General features: G+C 45.3%; 1 protein-coding gene across 1 annotated transcript; it reads left to right on the top strand.

Moving 5' to 3' along the window:
• The first annotated feature begins 9,493 nt into the window (after positions 1-9,493).
• On the top strand, positions 9,494-20,708 carry LOC140731492 (protein rapunzel-like). The gene is made up of 2 exons (XM_073052967.1): positions 9,494-9,607; positions 18,597-20,708. Exon 2 carries the CDS (start codon positions 18,636-18,638, stop codon positions 19,803-19,805), a length of 1,170 nt encoding a protein of 389 aa, XP_072909068.1. The 5' UTR covers positions 9,494-9,607; positions 18,597-18,635; the 3' UTR covers positions 19,806-20,708.
• The last annotated feature ends 579 nt before the right edge of the window (positions 20,709-21,287 follow it).

Below are 21,287 nucleotides of genomic sequence, written 5' to 3'. Positions count from 1 at the left end.
GAGTCCAAGCCCCCTCCGAATCCCACACGCATAGCTCTAACCTCACTACGGTTCAAAAGCAGGTCAGTGGAAGTCAGATGAAGACGGGATGTCACTGCGAAAGCAGGCTAGCTGCGGCCAGATGAAGGATCTGTCTACAAGCTCTCCTCCTCTAAATTTTTCTTTTGTTTAGCGATAGGTTGCGGTAACAGCTCGCGGATCCAAGTTACATACATTTTACCAAAAATACATAGCATTCGATAGTGGTAGAAAACCGGAGTACTCGGGGAAACCAAAGCGCAACGGAGAGAGCGTAAAGACTCCTTACATTCAGCAGAGGAATTGAAATCTATTCTGTGATCTGTGGTGCTGTGGGAGCGTGGCACTAACCGCTACGCTACCGTGCCAGTCCTGTTGCCACAGACTAATTGACTAATCTTCCTAAGAGAGAGAGAAAGAGAATGTTAGTGTGCTGATAGCGCTAGTTAAGGGCAGGATGGATTGACAGATAGTGGCTGCTGATTGACAAGAAGAGACGGAGATGCAAATGAATATTAGAGGCAGGTGGAAGCGGGTTGGGAAAATAGATAGTCGTTGTCTCCGCTTGAGAGAAGAGACCAAAAGGCCATAAGACATAGGAGCAGAATTACGCCTTTTGACCCATCGAACCTGTTCCGACATTCCATCATGGCTGATTTATCATCCCTCTCAACCCCATTCTCCTACCTTCTCCCTGTAACCTTCAACACCCTGACTAATCAGAAACCTATGAATCTATGCTTCAGATATACCAAATGATTGACCTCCACAGTCATCCGTGGCCATAAGTTCCACAGATTCATCGCCCTTAAGCTAAATAAATCCCCCTTCATCTCTGTTCTAAATGGACGTTCCTCTGTTCTGATTCTTACTGTTCCAGCCTTAAGCTCGCCCAATATCGGAAATCTGCTCTCCACATCCACTCTCCCGAGACCTTTCAATAGTCAATAAATTTAAATGAAACATCCATTAATTTTTCTAAACTCAGCGAGTACAGGTCCAGAGCCGTCAAATATCCCTCTTTCTTAAACCCTTTCTTTCCCAAACTCATTCTCGAAAAATTCCTGTGGACCCTATCGAATGTCGTTCTTCATTCAGACTCCCTGCTTTCTCAAAATGAGCTGTCCCTTCATCTATCTTTACATCGAGCCCAAACGTGGCCACAATGCCATCAATTCCGTCGGTTCTTGTCAGTTCAATCGGCTCTTTTCTTGTTAACTAGCCTGCTGAGCGATAACTTGTCAAATTAATTGGCCTATAGTTTCCTTTCTTCGGCATTTTCCCCTTCTAAAGCTGTAGAGTGACGTTTGCAGTTTTCCAGTCCTATAGAACCATTTCAGAATATAGTTAGTCTTAAGGGATCGTTGCTATTGCCTCCACAAAACTCTTCAGTTTCCTCTTTCAGAACCCTAGGATGTAGTCCATACATATAACTATGTAATCAATGCCTGTAAAAAGTATTCACACCTCTTGGAAGTTTTCATGTTTTATTGTTTACTACATTGAACACAGTGAATTTAATTTGGATGTTTTTAATGAGCAGGATGGTACCACGTAAACAGCCCTCTCTGCAGCCATAAGTCTTTCGAGAGTCATAACATGGTGGATAAGCATAACTGTCTCTCAGGCTGTTATCAGTAACAGATGTCCTGGCCTGTTTTCTTTTGTTTCTCTTACTCTCTCGTTAGCAGCATCGAAATAGTAACAGTTTGTAATTCTCCCAGGGGAGGGGACATGGGCAACTCTGCACCCTTCTGCCCATCAGAGTTGTTCCTCCTTCGTAACACCCCCATCCTTCTAGGAATTTTCACCAAAGGGGAAAATTAACTAATACAGTCTTACAGAATTGCAGAATCTAACAAAATACAGAAGGGTTTTTTAACTACAGAGCAATATAGATATACATTCAACTTAGCATCTAGATAAGCAGTCAGCGATTACATTGTCACCTCCTTTAATATGTTGTATCTTAATATCAAATTCTTGCAGCATCAGACTCCAACTTAACAACCTCCTGTTTTTATTTTTCATGTTAGCCAGGAATACCAACGGGTTGTGATCTGTATAAACAATTAAGGGTCTTTGCGCTGAACAAATGTATACTTCAAAATGTTGTATTGCCAAAACAAGTGTCAACAATTCTTTTTCTACGGTAGAGTAATTCCTCTGGTGCATATTGAACTTCCGAGAGAAATACGCTACCGGGTGTTCCACTCCATCCCCTGCTTTCTGCAATAGGACTGCCCCTGCAGCCTCATCACTTGCATCAGTCGCCAGGGAAAACGGTTCTAACAAGTCAGTTGCCTTTAACACAGGGTGATGGCACAGCATGGTTTTTAACTTTTCAAAAGCATCCTGACAAGAATTACTCCATTCAAATGTTTCCTCCTTCCGTAGGAGTTTTGTAAGTGGGAGGGCAATATCCGCAAAATTTTTACAAAATTTTCGATAGTACCCCACCATGCCCAAAAACCTTCTCAGTGCCCTTTTATTGGTGGGTACAGGAACCTCGGAAAAAGCCTGTACTTTTGCTTGCACAGGAGCCAACTGCCCCTTTCCTACCACATACCCCAAGTACGTGATTGTGGCATGACCAGATTCACTCTTTGCAAGGTTCACTGTAAGTTGGGCTGCAGACATTCTTTTAAACAGGTTTTGTACAGCCTCAATGTGCTCCTCCCAGGTGTCACTCCAAACTGCCACATCGTCAATATAAGCCTTGGTGTTGGTTAACCCTTTTATCACCATGTCAATCATCCTCTGAAATGTCCCTGGTGCATTTTTCATTCCGAACGGCAAAACATTGTACTCGTAAAACCCGGATGGGGTGACAAAGGCTGAAATTTCTCGAGCCCTGTCCGTTAAAGGAACGCACCAGTACCCCTTTAACAAGTCAATCTTAGTGATGTACCTCACCTTCCCCATTTTATCAATGCAATCGTCCACCCTAGGGATAGGGTAAGCATCTGTCTGCGTGACAGCATTCACCTTTCTGTAATCGGTACAGAATTTTAAGGTACCGTCTGGTTTTGGGACGACCACGCAGGGAGAGGGCCATGCAGAAAAGGATTCGCGGATTACACCAGCAGCTAGCATATGCTCAATCTCTTTTCCTACCAGCTTGCTCTTTTCCGAATTCATCCGATAAGGGGATTGTTTAATAGGCTGTGTCGAGGTAACAATGACATCATGCTCTGTTCCTCTACACCTCCTTGGAACATCTGGACATAAATCTGCATGCCGTTTAATGAGCTGTGTTAACTGTTCTTTTTGTTCAGGCTCTAAGTGATTGACTCTATCAGCAAGGTTTGCTAAAATAACAGAGTTCTCTAATCTGGTGGGACCTATACTTATCTTTTCAAACCGCTCTGGTTCCTCCTCAACACTCCTTTCTGCCTCTTCAGTTTTTGTGACTGCACTGACCACCGCGGGGGTCGTTTCATGATAACCTTTCATCATGTTCACGTGAACCAACTGGTTCGGCTTTCGTCTATCAGGTGTTTCAATCACATAATTCAGTGAATCTATTTTCTTAAGCACTTTATACGGTCCTTGAAACCTTGCCTGTAGGGGGTTGGTAACTACAGGAAATAGGACCAAAACCTTATCGCCCACGTCAAACTCTTGCTCTCTCGTTCGTTTGTCATACCATTGTTTCATTCTTGTCTGGGAGTCTTTAAGATTTTCTTTTGCCAAGGCGCATACCTGATGAAGTCTTCCTGGAATTTTAAAACATAGTCAATCACACTGACCTGAACGTTCGGACTAGACCACTTCTCTTTAAGTAGGGTTAAAGGTCCTCTGGGCCTGTGACCAAAAACGAGCTCAAACGGACTGAACCCCAGAGATTCCTGAACCGTATCCCTTACTGCAAATAACAGAAGTGGTAATGCATCATCCCAGTCACGAACGTTTTCATGACAGTAAGTTTTAATCATGGTCTTTAGTGTAGCGTGGAATCTTTCCAACACTCCTTGAAATTCCGGATGGTATGCAGAAGCTAAAGTTTGTTTGACTCCCATCTGGGTCATCATTTGCTGAAGTGCTTTGGATGTAAATGTACTCCCCTGATCCGACTGTATTTCCTTAGGTAGCCCCACTATGGTAAAGAATTTAATGATGGCTTTCACCACAGCAGGGGTCCTAATATTCCCCAGAGGCACAGCCTCTGGAAATCGTGCAGCGGCACACATCATGGTCATGACGTACTGCCGCCCACTCGCAGTTTTAGGTAAAGGATCCACAAAATCCACAATGACTCGGGAGAAATGCTCCTCAAAAGCGGGTATTGGTCTGAGGGGTGCCTTAGGGATAACCTGGTTTGGCTTTCCTACCACCTGACATATATGGCACCTTTTACAATAATCAGCAATATCTTTTCTCATGTTTGGCCAATAGAAATCTTTCATAACCCTATCCACTGTCTTCCTTACTCCCAAATGTCTGCCTAAAGGTACCTTATGAGTTATGTTCAAAATTTCATCCTGATGCACCTTCGGAACTACCACCTGATGTACCACCGCCCAGTCCTCATCGACCGGCACACCCTCCTTCAGGTAGTAACCCTCTGGCTCTTTCTCAATCTCTGTCTCAGAATGAACTGACTCTCTCAATGCCACCAGTTCCTCGTCACGTCCCTGCTCTTTTATAAATTCTCTTCTTGCTAAGGGTAGGTCTACCTCCTCTCCTTTACTCTCTTTCAGCTCCCTATTCTTCACTATCACCCACTAACCCCTCTTGGTACAAGGTCGGTAAAAACATCTCAGCCAAATCAACACTGGACTCATTTAAATGTCTTCCTTCTCAGCCGCTTTTCTCGACATGCTGTGAGTGATCGCGCATGCGGGATAGTTCTTAGAATCCAGGGGCGGGTCATCAGCACTCACAGGCTTGCTCGTCAATTTCACTGCTGCGCACACGTCACCACCTGCTAAATCATTACCAAGAAGGACGTCCACACCGTCTCTCGGTAATTCTGACCGCACCCCTACTTCGACTGGTCCAGATACCAGGTCAGAATTTAAAATGATCCCATGCAAAGGCACAGCTTCTGTCCCTTTTCCTATGCCTCTCAAAACTGCCTCTCCAGTCTCAGGACCAAAATCTAGCACCTTACTGAGAATCAATGACTGATCAGCTCCAGTATCTCTCCAGATTCTCACTGGAACTGGGGTCCCACCTCCTTCCACAGACACCGTCCCTTCTGAAATAAATTTCTCACGCCCCTCTCGTATTTTATCTACCTTTGCCTTCCTCGTCGATTTACTGATCGACTCAATACACTCTGTAGGGATTGCTGCTTTCCCTTTTCCTGTCTCCTTCTTCGGAGCAAAGCACTTAGATGCAATATGACCAACCTTTCCACAATTATAACAGGTCAAGCCAGGAACCTTCCTGCCAGCCTGCATTTCCTCCTCCTCACCTTTACCACTAGCTCCCGGTTTATTCTCGACCTTAGCCGGTGGACTTTCTTTACCGTCCCTACTGCCTTTCTGATAACTCTTATTTGAGGAAAACCTTGACTTGTCGGTTAGGACATATTCATCTGCGAACCTGGCAAATTCCGATATAGACTTATTCGGCTTCTCGTTCAGATACATCCGGATATTATCCGAAACACAACCTTTAAATTCCTCAATCAGAATTAACTCTCTGAAACGATGGAAATCCTCCTCCACCCTTTCTGCTGCACACCAGCGATCCAAGAGCACAACCTTCTCATAGGCAAACTCTGCATACGTCTGATTCCACAGTTTCTTTAAATCTCTGAACTTTTGTCTATACGCTTCAGGTACCAACTCATAGGCCCGAAGGATAGCCTGCTTTACTTCCTCATAATCCATGACTCGTCCATGAACAATGCCACATATGCCTGTTGAGCCTTCCCTTTTAATGCACTTTGTAACAACGCCACCCACTGATCTCTGAGCAACTTCTGATTCACTGCCACCTTTTCAAAATGCAAGAAGTAACTATCAACATCCGTCTCCTGGAACGGAGGTACTAAGCTAAACTCCCTACTAACATTAAACTTCTCCTCTCGGTCTGCCCCACTACCCATATGTTGCCATTTCTCCCCCTCGAACTGCCGTTGTTTAACAGCTTCCTCCTTCCTCCTTTCAGCATTCCTTTCTTCCTCCTCCATCCTCCTTTCAGCTTTCCTTTCTTCCTCCTCCATCCTCCTTTCAGCTTTCCTTTCTTCCTCCTCCATCCATCTTTCAGCTTTCCTTTCTTCCTCCTCCATCCTCCTTTCAGCTTTCCTTTCTTCCTCCTCCCTCCATTTTTCAGCTTCCCTTTCTTCCTCCTCCATCCTCCTGTCAGATTTCCTTTCTTCCTCCTCCCTCCTCCTGTCAGCTTTCCTTTCTTCCTCCTCCATCCTCCTTTCAGCTTTCGTTTCTTCCTCCTCCATCCTCCTGTCAGCTTTCCTTTCTTCCTCCTCCCTCCTCCTATCAGCTTTCCTTTCTTCCTCCTCCATCCTCCTGTCAGCTTTCCTTTCTTCCTCCTCCATCCTTCTTTCAGCTTTCCTTTCTTCCTCCTCCATCCTCCTTTCAGCTTCCCTTTCTTCCTCCTTTATCCTCCTTTCAGCTTTCCTTTCTTCCTCCTCCATCCTCCTTTCAGCTTTCGTTTCTTCCTCCTCCATCCTCCTTTCAGCTTCCCTTTCTTCCTCCTCCATCCTCCTGTCAGCTTTCCTTTCTTCCTCCTCCCTCCTCCTGTCAGCTTTCCTTTCTTACTCCTCCATCCTCCTTTCAGCTTCCCTTTCTTCCTCCTCCATCCTCCTTTCAGCTTTCCTTTCTTCCTCCTTTATCCTCCTTTCAGCTTTCCTTTCTTCCTCCTTTATCCTCCTTTCAGCTTTCCTTTCTTCCTCTTCTCAACTCCTTTCAGCTTTCCTTTCTTCCTCCTCCATCCTCCTTTCAGCTTCCCTTTCTTCCTCCTCCATCCTACTTTCAGCTTTCCTTTCTTCCTCCTCCATCCTCCTTTCAGCTTTTCTTTCATCCTCCTTCATCCTCCTTTCAGCTTCCCTTTCTTCCTCCTCCATCCTCCTTTCAGCTTTCCTTTCTTCCTCCTCCATCCTCCTTTCAGCTTTCCTTTCTTCCTCCTCCATCCTACTTTCAGCTTTCCTTTCTTCCTCCTCCATCCTCCTTTCAGCTTTTCTTTCATCCTCCTTCATCCTCCTTTCAGCTTCCCTTTCTTCCTCCTCCATCCTCCTTTCAGCTTTCCTTTCTTCCTCCTCCATCCTCCTTTCAGCTTCCCTTTCTTCCTCCTCCATCCTCCTTTCAGCTTTCCTTTCTTCCTCCTCCATCCTCCTTTCAGCTTTTCTTTCTTCCTCCTTCATCCTCCTTTCAGCTTCCCTTTCTTCCTCCTCCATCCTCCTTTCAGCTTTCCTTTCTTCCTCCTTCATCCTCCTTTCAGCTTCCCTTTCTTCCTCCTCTATCCTCCTTTCCGCTTTCCTTTCGTCCTCCTTCATCCTCCTTTCAGCTTCCCTTTCTTCCTCCTCCATCCTCCTTTCAGCTTTCCTTTCTTCCTCCTTCATCCTCCTTTCAGCTTCCAGCTGTTTTCACCTAAGTTCATGCTCCCTCTGCTTCTCCTTCTCAACCAACTCAGCTCTTTCTTTCTCCCTTTTCACCTCCAACTCCTTTAGCTGGATCTCATACTCCCTTTTTTTCTGTTCCACGTCCAACCTTAATTTTTCCGAATCTAACTGAACCACCCCAACAACTGGCTTCTTTTCAGGGATAAGTTCCAATACCCCCGGCGTGAACACATCCTCGGATATATAATACTGGGCTATGGCCCTCTGTATCTCCCACTTTTTCATTGAGGACTTCACCTCTGTGAGATTTAAACCTTTCGCAATATTCACCAAGTCCGTCTTTTTGGCACTCTCTAGCGCCTTCAAAGTCGGGTTTTCTATAAATTCGTCTACATCCACCTTTGCCGGTTTCCCGTCTGGCTAACCACACAACCAGAACAAATAATGGACTTATAGCCCGATTCACTGCCCCCCCCCCCAATTTTGTATCAAATCCTGAGACGAGGCCCCAATTTGTTACATACCCCGTAACTGGGTGTCTTACCAGCAAAGACAGAAGTATCCGTTGGAGTCTGGTGGTACTATTTTCAACAGTGTGTATTAGTAAAAATATACAAATCAATATCATTGCAAATATACAGATAATACAAGTTAGCAATACTAAACCTAAAAGTGTGGATATAATAGTAATCAATAATAAACAAGCTCTATTGTTGTCTAGGGGATAATGAATTGTCACATGGAAATATAAAGTTCCGTTCAGTTCATGCAGGCTGAGGTAGCTGTTGGTCGATGTGCTGTAATTGTTGGAGAGAGAGCGAGAGAGAGAGAGAGAGAGAGAGAGAGAGAGAGAGAGAGAGAGAGAGAGAGAGAGAGAGAGAGAGGGAGAGAGAGAGAGAGAGAGAGAGAGAGAGAGAGAGAGAGAGAGAGAGAGAGAGAGAGGAGAGAGAGAGAGAGAGAGAGAGAGAGAGAGAGAGAGGGCAATCAAACAGTGACAGCTATTGTCTTGCAAACCTTCCTTTACGATCTTGATCCGTCGATGTGTTGTTGTGGCCATTCAGGTATGACCCCTCTGTCCTTTAGCAAGACCGTTCTTCCGTGGTGGACTCGTCACCCAGGCAAGGGTGGACACACACACAAGCCCCCATCGGCCTCGCTATAAACACTGTGATTTAGAATTGGCCGATCCTTCGTTCAGTCTCCGGTGCCCCACACTTTCTCGTGGGTTTCTGATGCTCACTAGTGTGTCTCCTGGTGTGTCTGAGGGGTGTCACCCCAGACCTCACTTTTATTCCCACTCATGGGGTCTCAGGTGTCAATCAGGTTTGAATGACTTAACCCATCAAACCAGCCCACTCTGGCTGTCCACTGAGGAATTTTAATGAGTGGGATGGTACCACGTAAACAGCCCACTCCGGAGCCATAAGTCTTTCGGGAGTCAGAACATGGTGGATAAACATAACTGTCTCTCAGGCTGTTATCAGTAACAGATGTCCTGGCCTTTTTTCTTTTGTCTCTTTTACTCTCTCGTTAGCAGCATCGAAATAGTAACAGTTTGTGATTCTCCCAGGGGAGGGGACATGGGCAACTCTGCATCCTTCTGCCCATCAGAGTTGTTCCTCCTTCGTAACAATAGCATAAGTATTCACCCCTGTATATCAGCATTTAGTAGGTGCACTTCTGGCAGCAATTACAGCTTTCAGTCTGTGTAGATAGGTCTCTATCAGCTTTCTGATTGCATGGGAATCGTAACTGAACAATCCTTTTCATGTCCAACCATATATTCCTAATTTGATTACGTTCTGGACTCTGACTGGACAACTTCAGGACATTACCTTTGTTGTTTTAAAGCCATTCCTATGTAGCTTTGGATTGATGATTGGTTTATGGAAATTAAATCTCCCAGGTCACAGATCTCTTGCTAATTGCATCAGGTTTCCCTCCAGGATCTCGCTATATTTTGCTGCATTCATTTTCCCCTCTACTTTCACAAGCCTTCCGGGGCCTGAAGCAGTGATGCATCCCCACAGCATGATGCAGTCACCACCATGCTTCACGGTAGGGATTATGTGTTTTTGATGATATGCGGTGTTTGGTTTACACCAAGCATAGCGTTTAGTCTGATGGTCAACAAACTCAATTCTGGTTTCATCAATAGGTTTCAATAGGTATTTTTAATATCAGAGAAATGTAGACAATAGATATCCTGATATTCCTTTTCTTCGCAAATATGCATGACAATGGAGAAGTGCCCCAAAGAATGAATGGCCGCAAAGGTAGTAATCTCGGGGTTAGGAACAGGAAGGGGACAATAACTGTACTGTGTGTTTTTATAGGCTGCCCAATAGTAACAGGGATATCGAGGAGCAGATAGGGAAACAAATCCTGGAAAGGTGTAATAATAACAGAGTTGTCGTGATGTGAGATTTTTATTTCCCAAATATCGATTGGAATCTTCCTAGAGCAAGGGGTTTAGATGAGGTGGAGTTTGTTAGGTGCGTTCAGGAAGCTTTCTTGACACAATATGTAGATAAGCCTACAAGAGGAGAGACTGTACTTGATTCGGTATTGGGAAATGAACCTGGTCAGGTGTCAGAGAGACCATTTTGGCGATAGTGATCACAATCCTATCTCCTTTACAATAGCATCGGACAGAGATAGGAACAGACGTTAGAAAAACGTTTAATTGGAGTAAGGGGATTATGAGACTATCAGGCAGGAACTTGGAAGCTTAAATTGGGAATAGATGGTCTCAGGGAAAGGTACAGAAGAAATGTGGCAGATGTTCAGGGGATATTTGTGTGGAGTTCTGCGTAGGTACATTCCAATGAGACAAGAAACTTATTGTATGGTACAGGAACCGTGGTCTGCAAAGGTTGTAATAGATCTAATCAAGAAGAATGAAAAGCATACAAATGGTTCAGAGAGTGAGATAACGTTAGGGATCTTGAAGATTATAAGGCTAACAGGAAGGAGCTTAAAAAGGAAATTAGGAGAGCCAGAACGGGCCATGAGACGGCCTTGGCGGGCAGGATTAAGGAAAATGCCAAGACATTCAACAAGTACATGAAGAACAAGAGGGTAAGACGTGAAAAAATAGGAGCTGTCAAGTGTGACAGTGGGAAAGTGTGTATGGAACCGGTGGAAATAGCAAGTGCACTTAATAAATACGTTACTTCTGTATTCACAATTGAGAAATAACTTGGCGATTGTACTGCAGACTTGCAGCAGACTGAAAAGCTGCATGTAGATATTAAGAAAGAGGATGTGCTGGAGATTTTGGAAAGCAGCCGGGTTAAGTCGCAGGGACCGGATGAGATGTACGCCGGGCTGCTGTGGGAGGTGAGGGACGAGATTTTTGAGCCTCTGGCGATGATCCTTGAATCATCAATGGGGATGGGAGAGGTTCCCGAAAATTGGAGGGCTGCGGTTGTTGTTCCTTTATTCAAGAAAGGGAGTAGGGATAGCCCAGAAAATTATAGACCAGTGAGTCTTACTTCGGTGGTTGGCAAGTTGTTGGAGAAGATCCTTCGAGGCAGGATTATGAACATTTGGAGAGGTATAATATGATTAGGAATAGTCAGCATGGCTTTATCAAGGGCAAGTTGTGCCTTATGAGCCTGGTTGAATTTTTTGAGAATGTGACTAAACACATTGATGAAGGAAGAGCAGTGCATGTAATGTATATGGATTTCAGCAAGGCATTTGATAAGGTACTCCACGCAAAGCTTATTGAGAAAGTAAGGAGGCATGGGATCCAAGAAGCGTTGCTTTGTAGAACCAGATCTGGTTTGCCCACAGAAGGCAAAGAGTGGTTGTAGACTGGTCATATTCTGCATGGAGGTCGGTGACCAGTGGGGTGCCACAGGAATCTGTTCTTAGACCCTTACACTTCGTGATTTTTATAAATGACCTGGATGAGGAAGTGGAGGGATGGGTTAGTAAGCTTGCTGATGACACAAATGTGGGAGGTGTTATGGATAGTGTGGTGGGCTGTCAGAGGTTACAACGGGACATTGATAGGATGCAAAACTGGGCGGAGAAATGGCAGATATGGTCAACCCAGATAAGTGTGCAGTGGTTCGTCTGGATAAGTCAAATATGATGGCAAATTATAGTATTAATGTTAAGAATCTTGGCAGTGTGGATGATCAGAGGGATCTTGGGCTCCAAATCCATAGAACACTCAAAGCAGCTGCGCAGTTTGACGCTCTGGTTAAGAAGGCATACTGTGTATTGGCATTCATTAATCGTGGAATCGAATTTAGCAGATTAGAGGTAATGCTGCAGCTATATAAGACCCTGGTCTGGCCCCACTTGGTGTACTGTTGTTAGTTCTGGTAGCTTCACTACAGGAAGGATGTAGAAGCCATAGAAAGGGTGCAGAGGAGATTGTCAAGGATGTTGCCTGGATTGGGGAGCATGCCTTATGAGAATAGGTTGAGTGAACTCGGCCTTTTCTCCTTGGAGCGACGGAGGATAAGAGGTGACCTGATGGAAGTGTACAAGGTGATGAGAGGCATTGATCGTGTGGATAGTCGGAGGCTTTTTCCAAGGGCTAAAATAGTTGCCAAAAGAGGGCATTTGCTTAAGGTGCTGGGGAGTAGTACAGAGGGGATTTCAGCAGTAAGTTTTTTACTCGGAAAGTGGTGAGTGCGTCGCATGGGCTGCTGGCAACGATCGTGGAGGCGGATATGATAGGGTCTTTTAAGAGACGTTTGGAAAGGCACATAGAGCTTAGAAAAATAAAGGGATATGAGGAAGTCTATTAATTTCTAAGGTAGGGACATGTTCGGCACAACTTTGTGGGCCGAAGGCCCTGTATTGTGCTGTAGGTTTTCTATGTTTCTGCTTTTCCTAACGTTAAAACCCCTCCAGCTCCCTCCTCCCACAGACAAGCAACAGTAAGACAACGACCCCCACCCCTAACGCCACCAACATAAAGCATTAGCGCCCTCCACCAAGCACTCTAGTGTGCAGCAAGCATCACTGAAGACACAGACTTGAAGCATCCCAAAGACAACTCGTTCACCCGGTAATTCGACAATTGACAAGTTCTCTCTCTCACTAATAGAGTGTAGGGCTTTTTAGCTCAACTGGCTTAGGCTCTAACGGGAAGAGGCGAGAGCCAGGCAACGAGATGCAGCTCCTCAGAGACCGGGTTAGGGATCTGGAGCTGCAGCTTGATGACCTACTGCTTATTAGGGTAAGTGAAGAGGTGACAGACAGGAGCTACAGGGAGGTAGTCATCCCTAGGCTACAGGGGTCAGAAAACTGGGTGACTGTAAGAAGAGAGAAGGGAAATGCCGGGATAGTAGAGAGCACCCCTGTGGCTGCCCCTCCCTCAGCAACGTCTATCGTTTGGGGTGCTGTTGAGGGGGATGACCTGACAGGGGACGGCCACGGTGACCGGGTCTCTGGCACTGAGACTGGCGCTGTTGTGCAGGAAGGAAGAGGGAGAAGAAATATGCGGTAGTCATAGGGGATTCCATAGTCAGGGGAGCAGAGGGGAGATTCTGTGAGCCTGGTAGTGATACGCGCATGGTGTGTTACCTCCCAGGTGCCAGGGTACGGGGTGTTTCAGATCGGGTCCAGAATATTCTGAAGGGAGTGAGCGAGCAGCTAGCTGTACCCATGAGATAGATAGGCAAAGGGAGGAGGTCCTGAAGAGAGATTTCCAGGAGTTAGGAAGAAAGCGGAGAAGCAGGACCTCTAGGGTAGTAATTTCAGGATTGCAACCTGTGCCACGTGCTAGAGAGGGCAAGAATAGAAGGATCAGGCAGGTGAATGCGTGGCTGAGAGACTGGTGCAGGGGGCAGGGCTTCAGATTCTTGGATCATTGGGATCTCTTCTGGGGGAAGTATGACCTGTTCAAAAAAGGATGGGTTACACCTGAACCCGAAGGGGACCAGTATCCTGGCGGGAAGGTTTAATAGAGCTGTTAGGGAGGGTTTAAACTAATTTGATAGGGGACTGGGAACCAGAATGATAGAGCGGAGAAGGGGGAAAACAGAAATAAATCGAAGTAGTGAGCAGTAAGGATGTCAGGAAGGACAGACAGGTGATGGGTCAAATTTGCAGCCCCTGGGATGAGTTGCAGTGCAATAAATTTGCATTGCAATCAAAGGAAAAAGAACCAAATACTGGACTTAAGGTGTTATACTTAAATGCACGCAGCGTAAGGAATAAGGTGGATGATCTTGTCGTACAGCTACAGATTGGCAGGTATGATATTGTGGCCATCACTGAGACATGGCTAAAGGATGCATGTCTCTGGGAGCTGAACATCCAAGGATACACGGTGTTCCGAAGGATAGGCAGGTAGGCAGAGGGGGTGGCGTGGCTTTATCGGTAAGAAATGATATTACATCATTAGAAAGAGGTGACATACGATCGGAAGGTGCATAATCTTTATGTGTTGAGCTAAGAAATCGCAGGGGTAAAAGGAACCTGATGACAGTTATATACAGGCCTCCAAACAGCTGCAGTGATGTGGACCACAAATTACAACAGGAGATAGAAAAGACTTGCCAGAATGGCAGTGTTATGATAATTGTGGGGGATTTTAACATGCGAGTGGATTGGGAAAATCAGGTCGGCACTGGATCTCAAGAGAGACAACTTTCAGAATGTCTACGAGATGGCTTTTTAGAACAGCTTGTTGTTGAGCCCACTAGGGGATCGGCTGTACTGGATTGGGTGTTGTGTAATGAACCAGAGGTGATTAGAGAGATTGAGGTGAATGAACCCTTTGGAGGCAGTGGTCATAACATGATTGAGTTCACTGTGAAACTTGAGAAGGAGAAGCCAAAATCTGATGTGTCAGTATTTCAGTGGAGCAAAGGAAATTACAGTGGCACGAGAGAGGAACTGGCCAAAGTTGACTGGAAAGGGACACGAGCGAGATGGACGGCAGAGCTGCAATTCCAAAAAAGAAGAAATTTTCGAATGGAAAAAGGATGCAACCGCGGCTGACAAGAGAAGTCAAAGCCAAAGTAAAAGCAAAGGAGGGGACATACCAGGAAGCAAAAATTAGTGGGAAGACAGAGGATTGGGAAAGTTTTTAAAAGCTTACAAAAGGAAACTAAGAATGTCATTAAGAGGGAAAAGATGAACTATGAAAGGAAGCTAGCAAATAATATCAAAGAGGATACTAAAAGCTTTTTCAAGTATATAAAGAGTAAAAGACAGGTGAGAGTAGACGTAGGACCGATAGAAAATGATGCTGGAGAAATTGTAGTGGGAGATAAGGAGATGGCGGAGGAACTGAATGAGTATTTTGCACCAGTCTTCACTGAGGAAGACATCAGCAATATACCGGACATTCAAGGGTGTCAGGAAAGAGAAGTGTGCGCAGTCACAATTATGACAGAGAAAGTACTCAGGAAGCTGAATAGTCTAAGGGTAGATAAATCTTCCGGGCCAGATAGAATGTATCCTCGTGTTCTGAAGGAAGTAGCTGTGGACATTGCGGAGGCATTAGCAATGATCTTTCAAAAGTCAACAGGTTCTGGACTGGTTCCAGCGGACTGGAAGATCTGCTATTTAAGAAGGAGGCAAGGAAGCAAAAAGGAATTTATATGTCTGTTAGCTTGACATCGGTGTTTGGGAAGTTATTGGAGTCAATTGTCAAGGATGAGGTTACGGAGCCCCTGGAGGCATATGACAAGATAGGCAGAACTCATCATGGTTTCCTTAAAGGAAAATCCTCCCTGACAAACCCATTGCAAGTTTCTGAGGAAATTACAAGTAGGCTAGACAAGGGAGATGCAGTGGATGTTGTGTATTTGGATTTTCAGAAGGCCTTTGACAAGGTGCCGCACATGAGGCTGTTAAACAAGATAAGAGCCCATGGAATTATGGGAAAGTTACATACGTGGATAGAGCATTGGCTGATTGGCAGGGAACAGAGAGTGGAAATAAAGAGATCCCATTCTGGTTGGCTGCCAGTTACCAATGGTGTTCTACAGGGGTCCGTGTTGGGGCCGTTTCTTTTTACGTTGTATATCATCGATTTGGATTATGGAATAGATGGCTTTGCGGCTAAGTTTGCTGATGATATAAAGATAATTGGAGGGACTGGTAGTGCTGAGGAAACAGAGAGTCTGCAGAGAGAGTTGGATAGATTGGGAGAACGGGTAAAGAAATGGCAAATGAAATACAATGTTGGAAAGTGTACGGTCATGCACTTTGGTAGAAGAAATAAACGGGCATACTATTATTTAAATGTGGAATGAGTTCTGAGATGCAACGGGACTTGGGAGTCCTCGTGCAGGATATCTTTAAGGTTAACCTCCAGGTTGAGTCGGTGGTGAAGAAGGCGAATGCAATGTTGGCATTCAGTCCTAGAGGAATAGAGTATAGGAGCAGGGATGTGATGTTGAGGCTCTATAAGGCACTGGTAAGACCTCACTTGGAGTACTGTGTGCAGTTTTGGTCTCCTTATTTAAGAAAGGATATGCTGACCTTAGAGAGGGTTCAGAGAAGATTCACTAGAATGATTCCGGGAATGAGAGGGTTAACATATGAGGAACGTTTGACCGCTCTTGGACTGCACTCCTTGGAGTTTAGAAGAATGAGAGGGGACCTCATAGAAACATTCCCAATGTTGAAAGGCATGGACAGAGTGGATGTGGCAAAGTTGTTTCCCATGGTGGGGGAGTCTAGTACGAGAGGACATGACTTAAGGATTGAAGGGCACCCATTCAGAACAGAGATGCGAAGAAAGAGTGTGGGGAATCTGTGGAATTTTTTGCCACGGGCAACAATAGAAGTCAAGTTATTGGGTGTGTTTAAGACAAAGATTGATAGGTATCTGAGTAGTCAGGGCATCAAAGGTTATGGTGAGAAGGCGGGGGAGTGGAACTAAATGGGAGAATGGATCAGCTCATGATAAAATGGCGGAGCAGACTCGATGGGCCGAATGGCCGACTTCTGCTCCATTGTCTTAAGGTCTTGTGATCTTATGGTCAAAGAAGGGTAAAAAGTGCTGTTTCGGTTTAAAAGCGAGACGGGTGAAATAACAAATAACTGGTTGGTTGACGATATTAAAAGTCTGCTGCATCGGTTTTTCCGAGCGCTGTGCCCAGACAGTCGGCCCCAGAAAGAACACACACCCTACGGATGCTAATCTGCTGCTCCCGATGTTCCGTGTTCTCCCTCAATGCCTCAGTCAAGGGCAGCAGCCTAGACTCAGCACATCTCCAGAGCCAGGAAAATCCGGAACCTTGAATGCGCGCTCGTCTTCCAGGCCGTTTGCTTGGGATATCAAAAAGCCACCATTTGTGAGGCCCTGAGAGCGGATGCCATTCCCGCAATGAACCGAAGTGAGAGTGTAACTCCACATCAGGGTCTTCAAAAGAACCTTGAAAGAGATAAGAAAAAGAGATATCAAAGATGGAAATAGAGCTGTTTCTGAAGATGCAAGCAAAGGAGTCGCCGCCTCGAGCCATCTTGCTCCGCCACTCCGCCCCGCTTAGACCATAAAACCTTCTTCGAGCTGACTTCCAGAGTCTTCCAAATGCCTTCTGGTAAGTTCTACTCGAGATTTCATGTGAGTTCTTTTTTTAACAGTGGCTTTTTCTTTGTGACTCTATCACAGAGCTGCGATGGGTGAATCACCGGGCAACAGTTGTTGTGTGCGCAGCGTGTCCAATCTCAGCCACTGAAGCTTGTAACTCCTCCAGAACTATCATAGTTCTCTTTGTGGCATCCCTCACTAGTTCCTATCTCGCACGGTCACTCAGCTTTTGAGCACGGCTTGATCTAGCAGAATTACAGCTGTGCCATATTCATTCCATTTCTTGATTATTGACTTAACTGTACTCCAAGGGATATTCAGTGACTTGGACATTTTCTTGTATCCATCTCCTGACTTGTGCTTTTCAATAACCTTTTCGCAGAGTTGCTTGGAGTGTTCTTTTGTCTTCGTAGTGCAGTTTTTCCCGGGATACAGACTCTCTCGCTGTTGGACCTTAGAAGTACAGATGTATTTTACTACAATCAATTGAAACACCTTGACTGCACACAGATCTCCAAACACTGAGTTCCATTTAAAGTATTATGTGACTTCTAAAACCAATTGGCTGAACCAATGATAATCTTATATATTAAAGGGGATGAATACTTATGCAATCAATTATTTTGTGTTTTATATTTGTAATAAATTTACATCACTTTATAGACACCTGCTTTCACTTTGACACGAAAGGCTTTTTCTGTTGATCAGTGTGAAAAAAAATCCAAATTGAACCCATGTGATTCAACGTTGAAAACAATAAAGCATTAAAACCTCCGGGGCGGGTGGGTATAGGTATTGAACCTTCAGAACTTTCAGCTTCCCACGCACCTTCACGTCACTAGCGACAACTACACTCACCACTGCTCCTGACATTTCCGAATTTCTGGCATACCTCTAACGTGTTCCACAGTGAAGACTGACACAAGATACTGATTAGGTTCATCCGTCAGTTCTTTACCTTACATTACTACCTCCTTAGCATCATTACTCAGCATCCAATATCCACTCTCGCTTCTATTTTGCACTTTATATATCTGAATAAAACCTGGTATCGTCCTTTATATTATTGTCTGGTTTACCTTCATATTTTATCTTTTCCTTCCTGATGGCTTATGTACAGTAAATGTATTTTTTGGTATTAAAAGATTCTCAACCCTTTAACTTCGCACTAATTTGTCCTATATTATATGTCCTCTCTTTTCTTGTATGAGTCTTTAACTGTTCTTAACAGTCACGGTTCCCATGGTTGACTCATCGTCCCTTTAGAATACATCCTCACCTTTGAGATGTATCCGACCTACGCCTTCGAATTGCCTCCTGAAACTCCAGCCATTGCTGATCTGCCGTCATCCCAGATACTGACCCCTTCCAATATTATCTGTCCCTTTGTCTCAATCGATGCCGCTGACGGGCTGGGCTCGCACGGTAATTTGTGTTTTTAAGGGTTATTTTATACTTGCTTCACACAGAAACGATCCCAAGCAAAGGTGGGCATTAAAAAATGAATGTTTTCTGATTAAATTTCAGACAAGGAACTGACCACTGTTGCCAAACGGTAACTGAACCATGTCTCAAACTGCCGTAGATTCCATAGAGCTGACGAAGTCTGCTGTTGAGGCTGTACAGGCAGCGATGCCCTTCATCGAATCAGCAGAGAAGCTGGCTTCCGCACTCGGGGTGTTCGGTCCTCTCCTCAGTATAGCCGCGAGCATTGTTAAACTGGCCCTAGGCAACGTGGACAGCCCAGAGCTGGCCTACATGAAGGAGCAGTTCCAGATCGTCAGGAACAAGTTGGACGTCATTTCCGACCAAATCAATGACGTCCTTCTGGCATTCCGTAGAAGCACGATGGACAGCCAGTATTTCCCCATTGAAGAAAACATAAAGAACCAGTTTAGGAAGTACATGGACATCCTCAGCACGGGGCCACAGTACCGACAGTTTGAGAAGGAAGAGTTTCTCAAACACTTCGACGCGAGCAAGGGGGACCAGAATCTCAACACTCTCTACGATGCTGTGATGGGATACTCTACCATCTTCAGCAAACCCATCCTGGATACCGTCATGAGCTGTGACCAGAGGAACCGGCGCCTGATGGAGGAGTTCTGTGCCCGTCTGAAGAGCCTCTTCTGTATCGGCCTGATCGCCTTGCTGGGTCACGCGGCAATCACTGGGAACGACGTAAAGACGCTGGAGAAACAGTGGAACGAGAAACTGTCCAAGGTCGAAGAGAAAATGAAATCCATCATAGATCGCTGCATCAATGAGTTTGCCGAGCAGGCGAAGATAGATATAGAGAGAATGGTAAAGGAGAAGGAAGGGAGAGATAATAAGCAATGCTCATCCTATGTATTGGAAAATCTGGAAAAAAAGTATGATTGGGTCCGCTGGTCAGTGCGAGTCTATGATCCCGTCGGTGGATTTGATAATCACTGTATCGTTGGCTCTAACTTCATTGCCTTTTTCAGGCTCAACAATGTTAATATTGTTGTCTCCTACAGCACTGACCCAAAGGCAGTTGATGAGCGCCTCGTCAGGCAGCTAATGGAAGGGAAAGATCATCTCAATGATGCTAGAGATGTGGCCGTATATATATGCAAAAACCTCCCCGGAACTGGGCACGGTGTTCACGCAGTGAGACGGTATAAAGGTCTGTGGGGCTCCTGGAACTTTCCCACTGAATGTCATTTCTGGGAGAACTATAGTGGTGTTACCCTCTCCGTTCACCGAACATAAACCTATGATTGTATGGGACACGCCACATAATTCCCCACTGCGCCCTGGGTCATGCATATAATACCCTGCTGTCCATTACACGCAAAATTAAAAAACGCATTGTGCCGTTTAACCTCAGCGTCACCAACATTCTGTGGTATCTCCCCCCGACCCGTCCTGAGTTCCGACTGCAAGACTCAGGTCACCCCTGATACAGCTTCCAGAACGCTAACTTGAAGTGCTGCCGCCAACGCTGCGATTCCCTTAGTTACTGGTCCTGACACTGCAGCTTCCTAACGCCCTTTATAAGATGCACCCCACCCTTCTTCACCCTTACCGGTTCTGACACAACACGCGCCCAACTCCTGAGAGTCTTGCAAACTCCTTTCACTCCTCCTTCCTACCCCGAGAGCCCGAGGCTTTATTTTTCGCAATGGGTCAGTGAGACCGTGTGGTCAAGGGGTGTCTGAAAGAACAACCCTACTCCCACGGTGAAAGGGTGGAGACATCGGAGCGGATTTGCTCTGCCACAGCCATCAAATGGCGGCCAGATAATAACTTGCCCACAGGCTTCTCTCCCCTAGTATTCACCTTTCAGACTTCAGATCCCTTACCTGAGCCTTTGCCGGGTTGAAGCTGTGGTACGGGCAGAGGAAGAAATACCAAAGACCAGCCGGAACACTAAGCTGTAATCATGTCAGGCCAGAAACCGTCCTTCCCCACAGAAGGGCAACTTCAATTGTACTTTGTTTCTGCGATAATCTGATCTGTGCTGCTTGTGCCGCTTGTAGAAATGGAATTGTTACAAATAGATTTACTTTAAATTGTACCAAATTTATGTCATGGCTGGGTTTTACTTATAATGATTTCTTGAACTTGGAAATAAAGCTGATTGTTTGCGAATGAGTTAAATAAACGCAATTGAAATGCTCAAAAACTGGTAACAGTTTCACCCTTCAATTTATGCGTGCCATCGTCAGTTCCATCTGGAGAAACACTATAACAACAACAATACAGTGTAGTAGCCACCGCTATTCTTGATTTGTCGACGAAAATGTACAGGGCGGATTAGAAAGTCTGCAGGCGACACAAAATTGGCGGATCCTGAGCAGCTGAGGAGGCTGTGAAAAGACACAGCAGAACGTAGATCAGGCGAAGATTGAAGATGAGAAATAGTGACTGAAATTTCATCCGGACTGGAGTGCCATGTTGAAGTTGACAGGCCACATTACAGAGGAAGTTACAATCCAGTGGCAGTGTCCTTGGGAATGTTCGTGTACAGGGGCATTCGGGGGTCCCAGTTCACAATTCCATGAAAATAATGACTCAAGTATTTCGGGAATAAAGAAACCGCACTGCATGCTGGCCTTCAATGGTTGGGACACTAACTATCAGAGATCGGATCCCTGTTAAATCCGGATATGTCACACCTGCTTGCCGCGTTATAACACTGGATCACTGGATTTGTAGTTGCAGAGGAGAACAGACGAGGTTGTCCAGGAT

Source organism: Hemitrygon akajei, chromosome 8 (genome assembly GCF_048418815.1).
Source record: "Hemitrygon akajei chromosome 8, sHemAka1.3, whole genome shotgun sequence".
In the NCBI taxonomy this organism is placed as follows: Eukaryota; Metazoa; Chordata; class Chondrichthyes; order Myliobatiformes; family Dasyatidae; genus Hemitrygon; species Hemitrygon akajei.
Note: the sequence above shows the minus strand (reverse complement) of the source record. Positions and strands in the feature narration are given on the sequence as shown.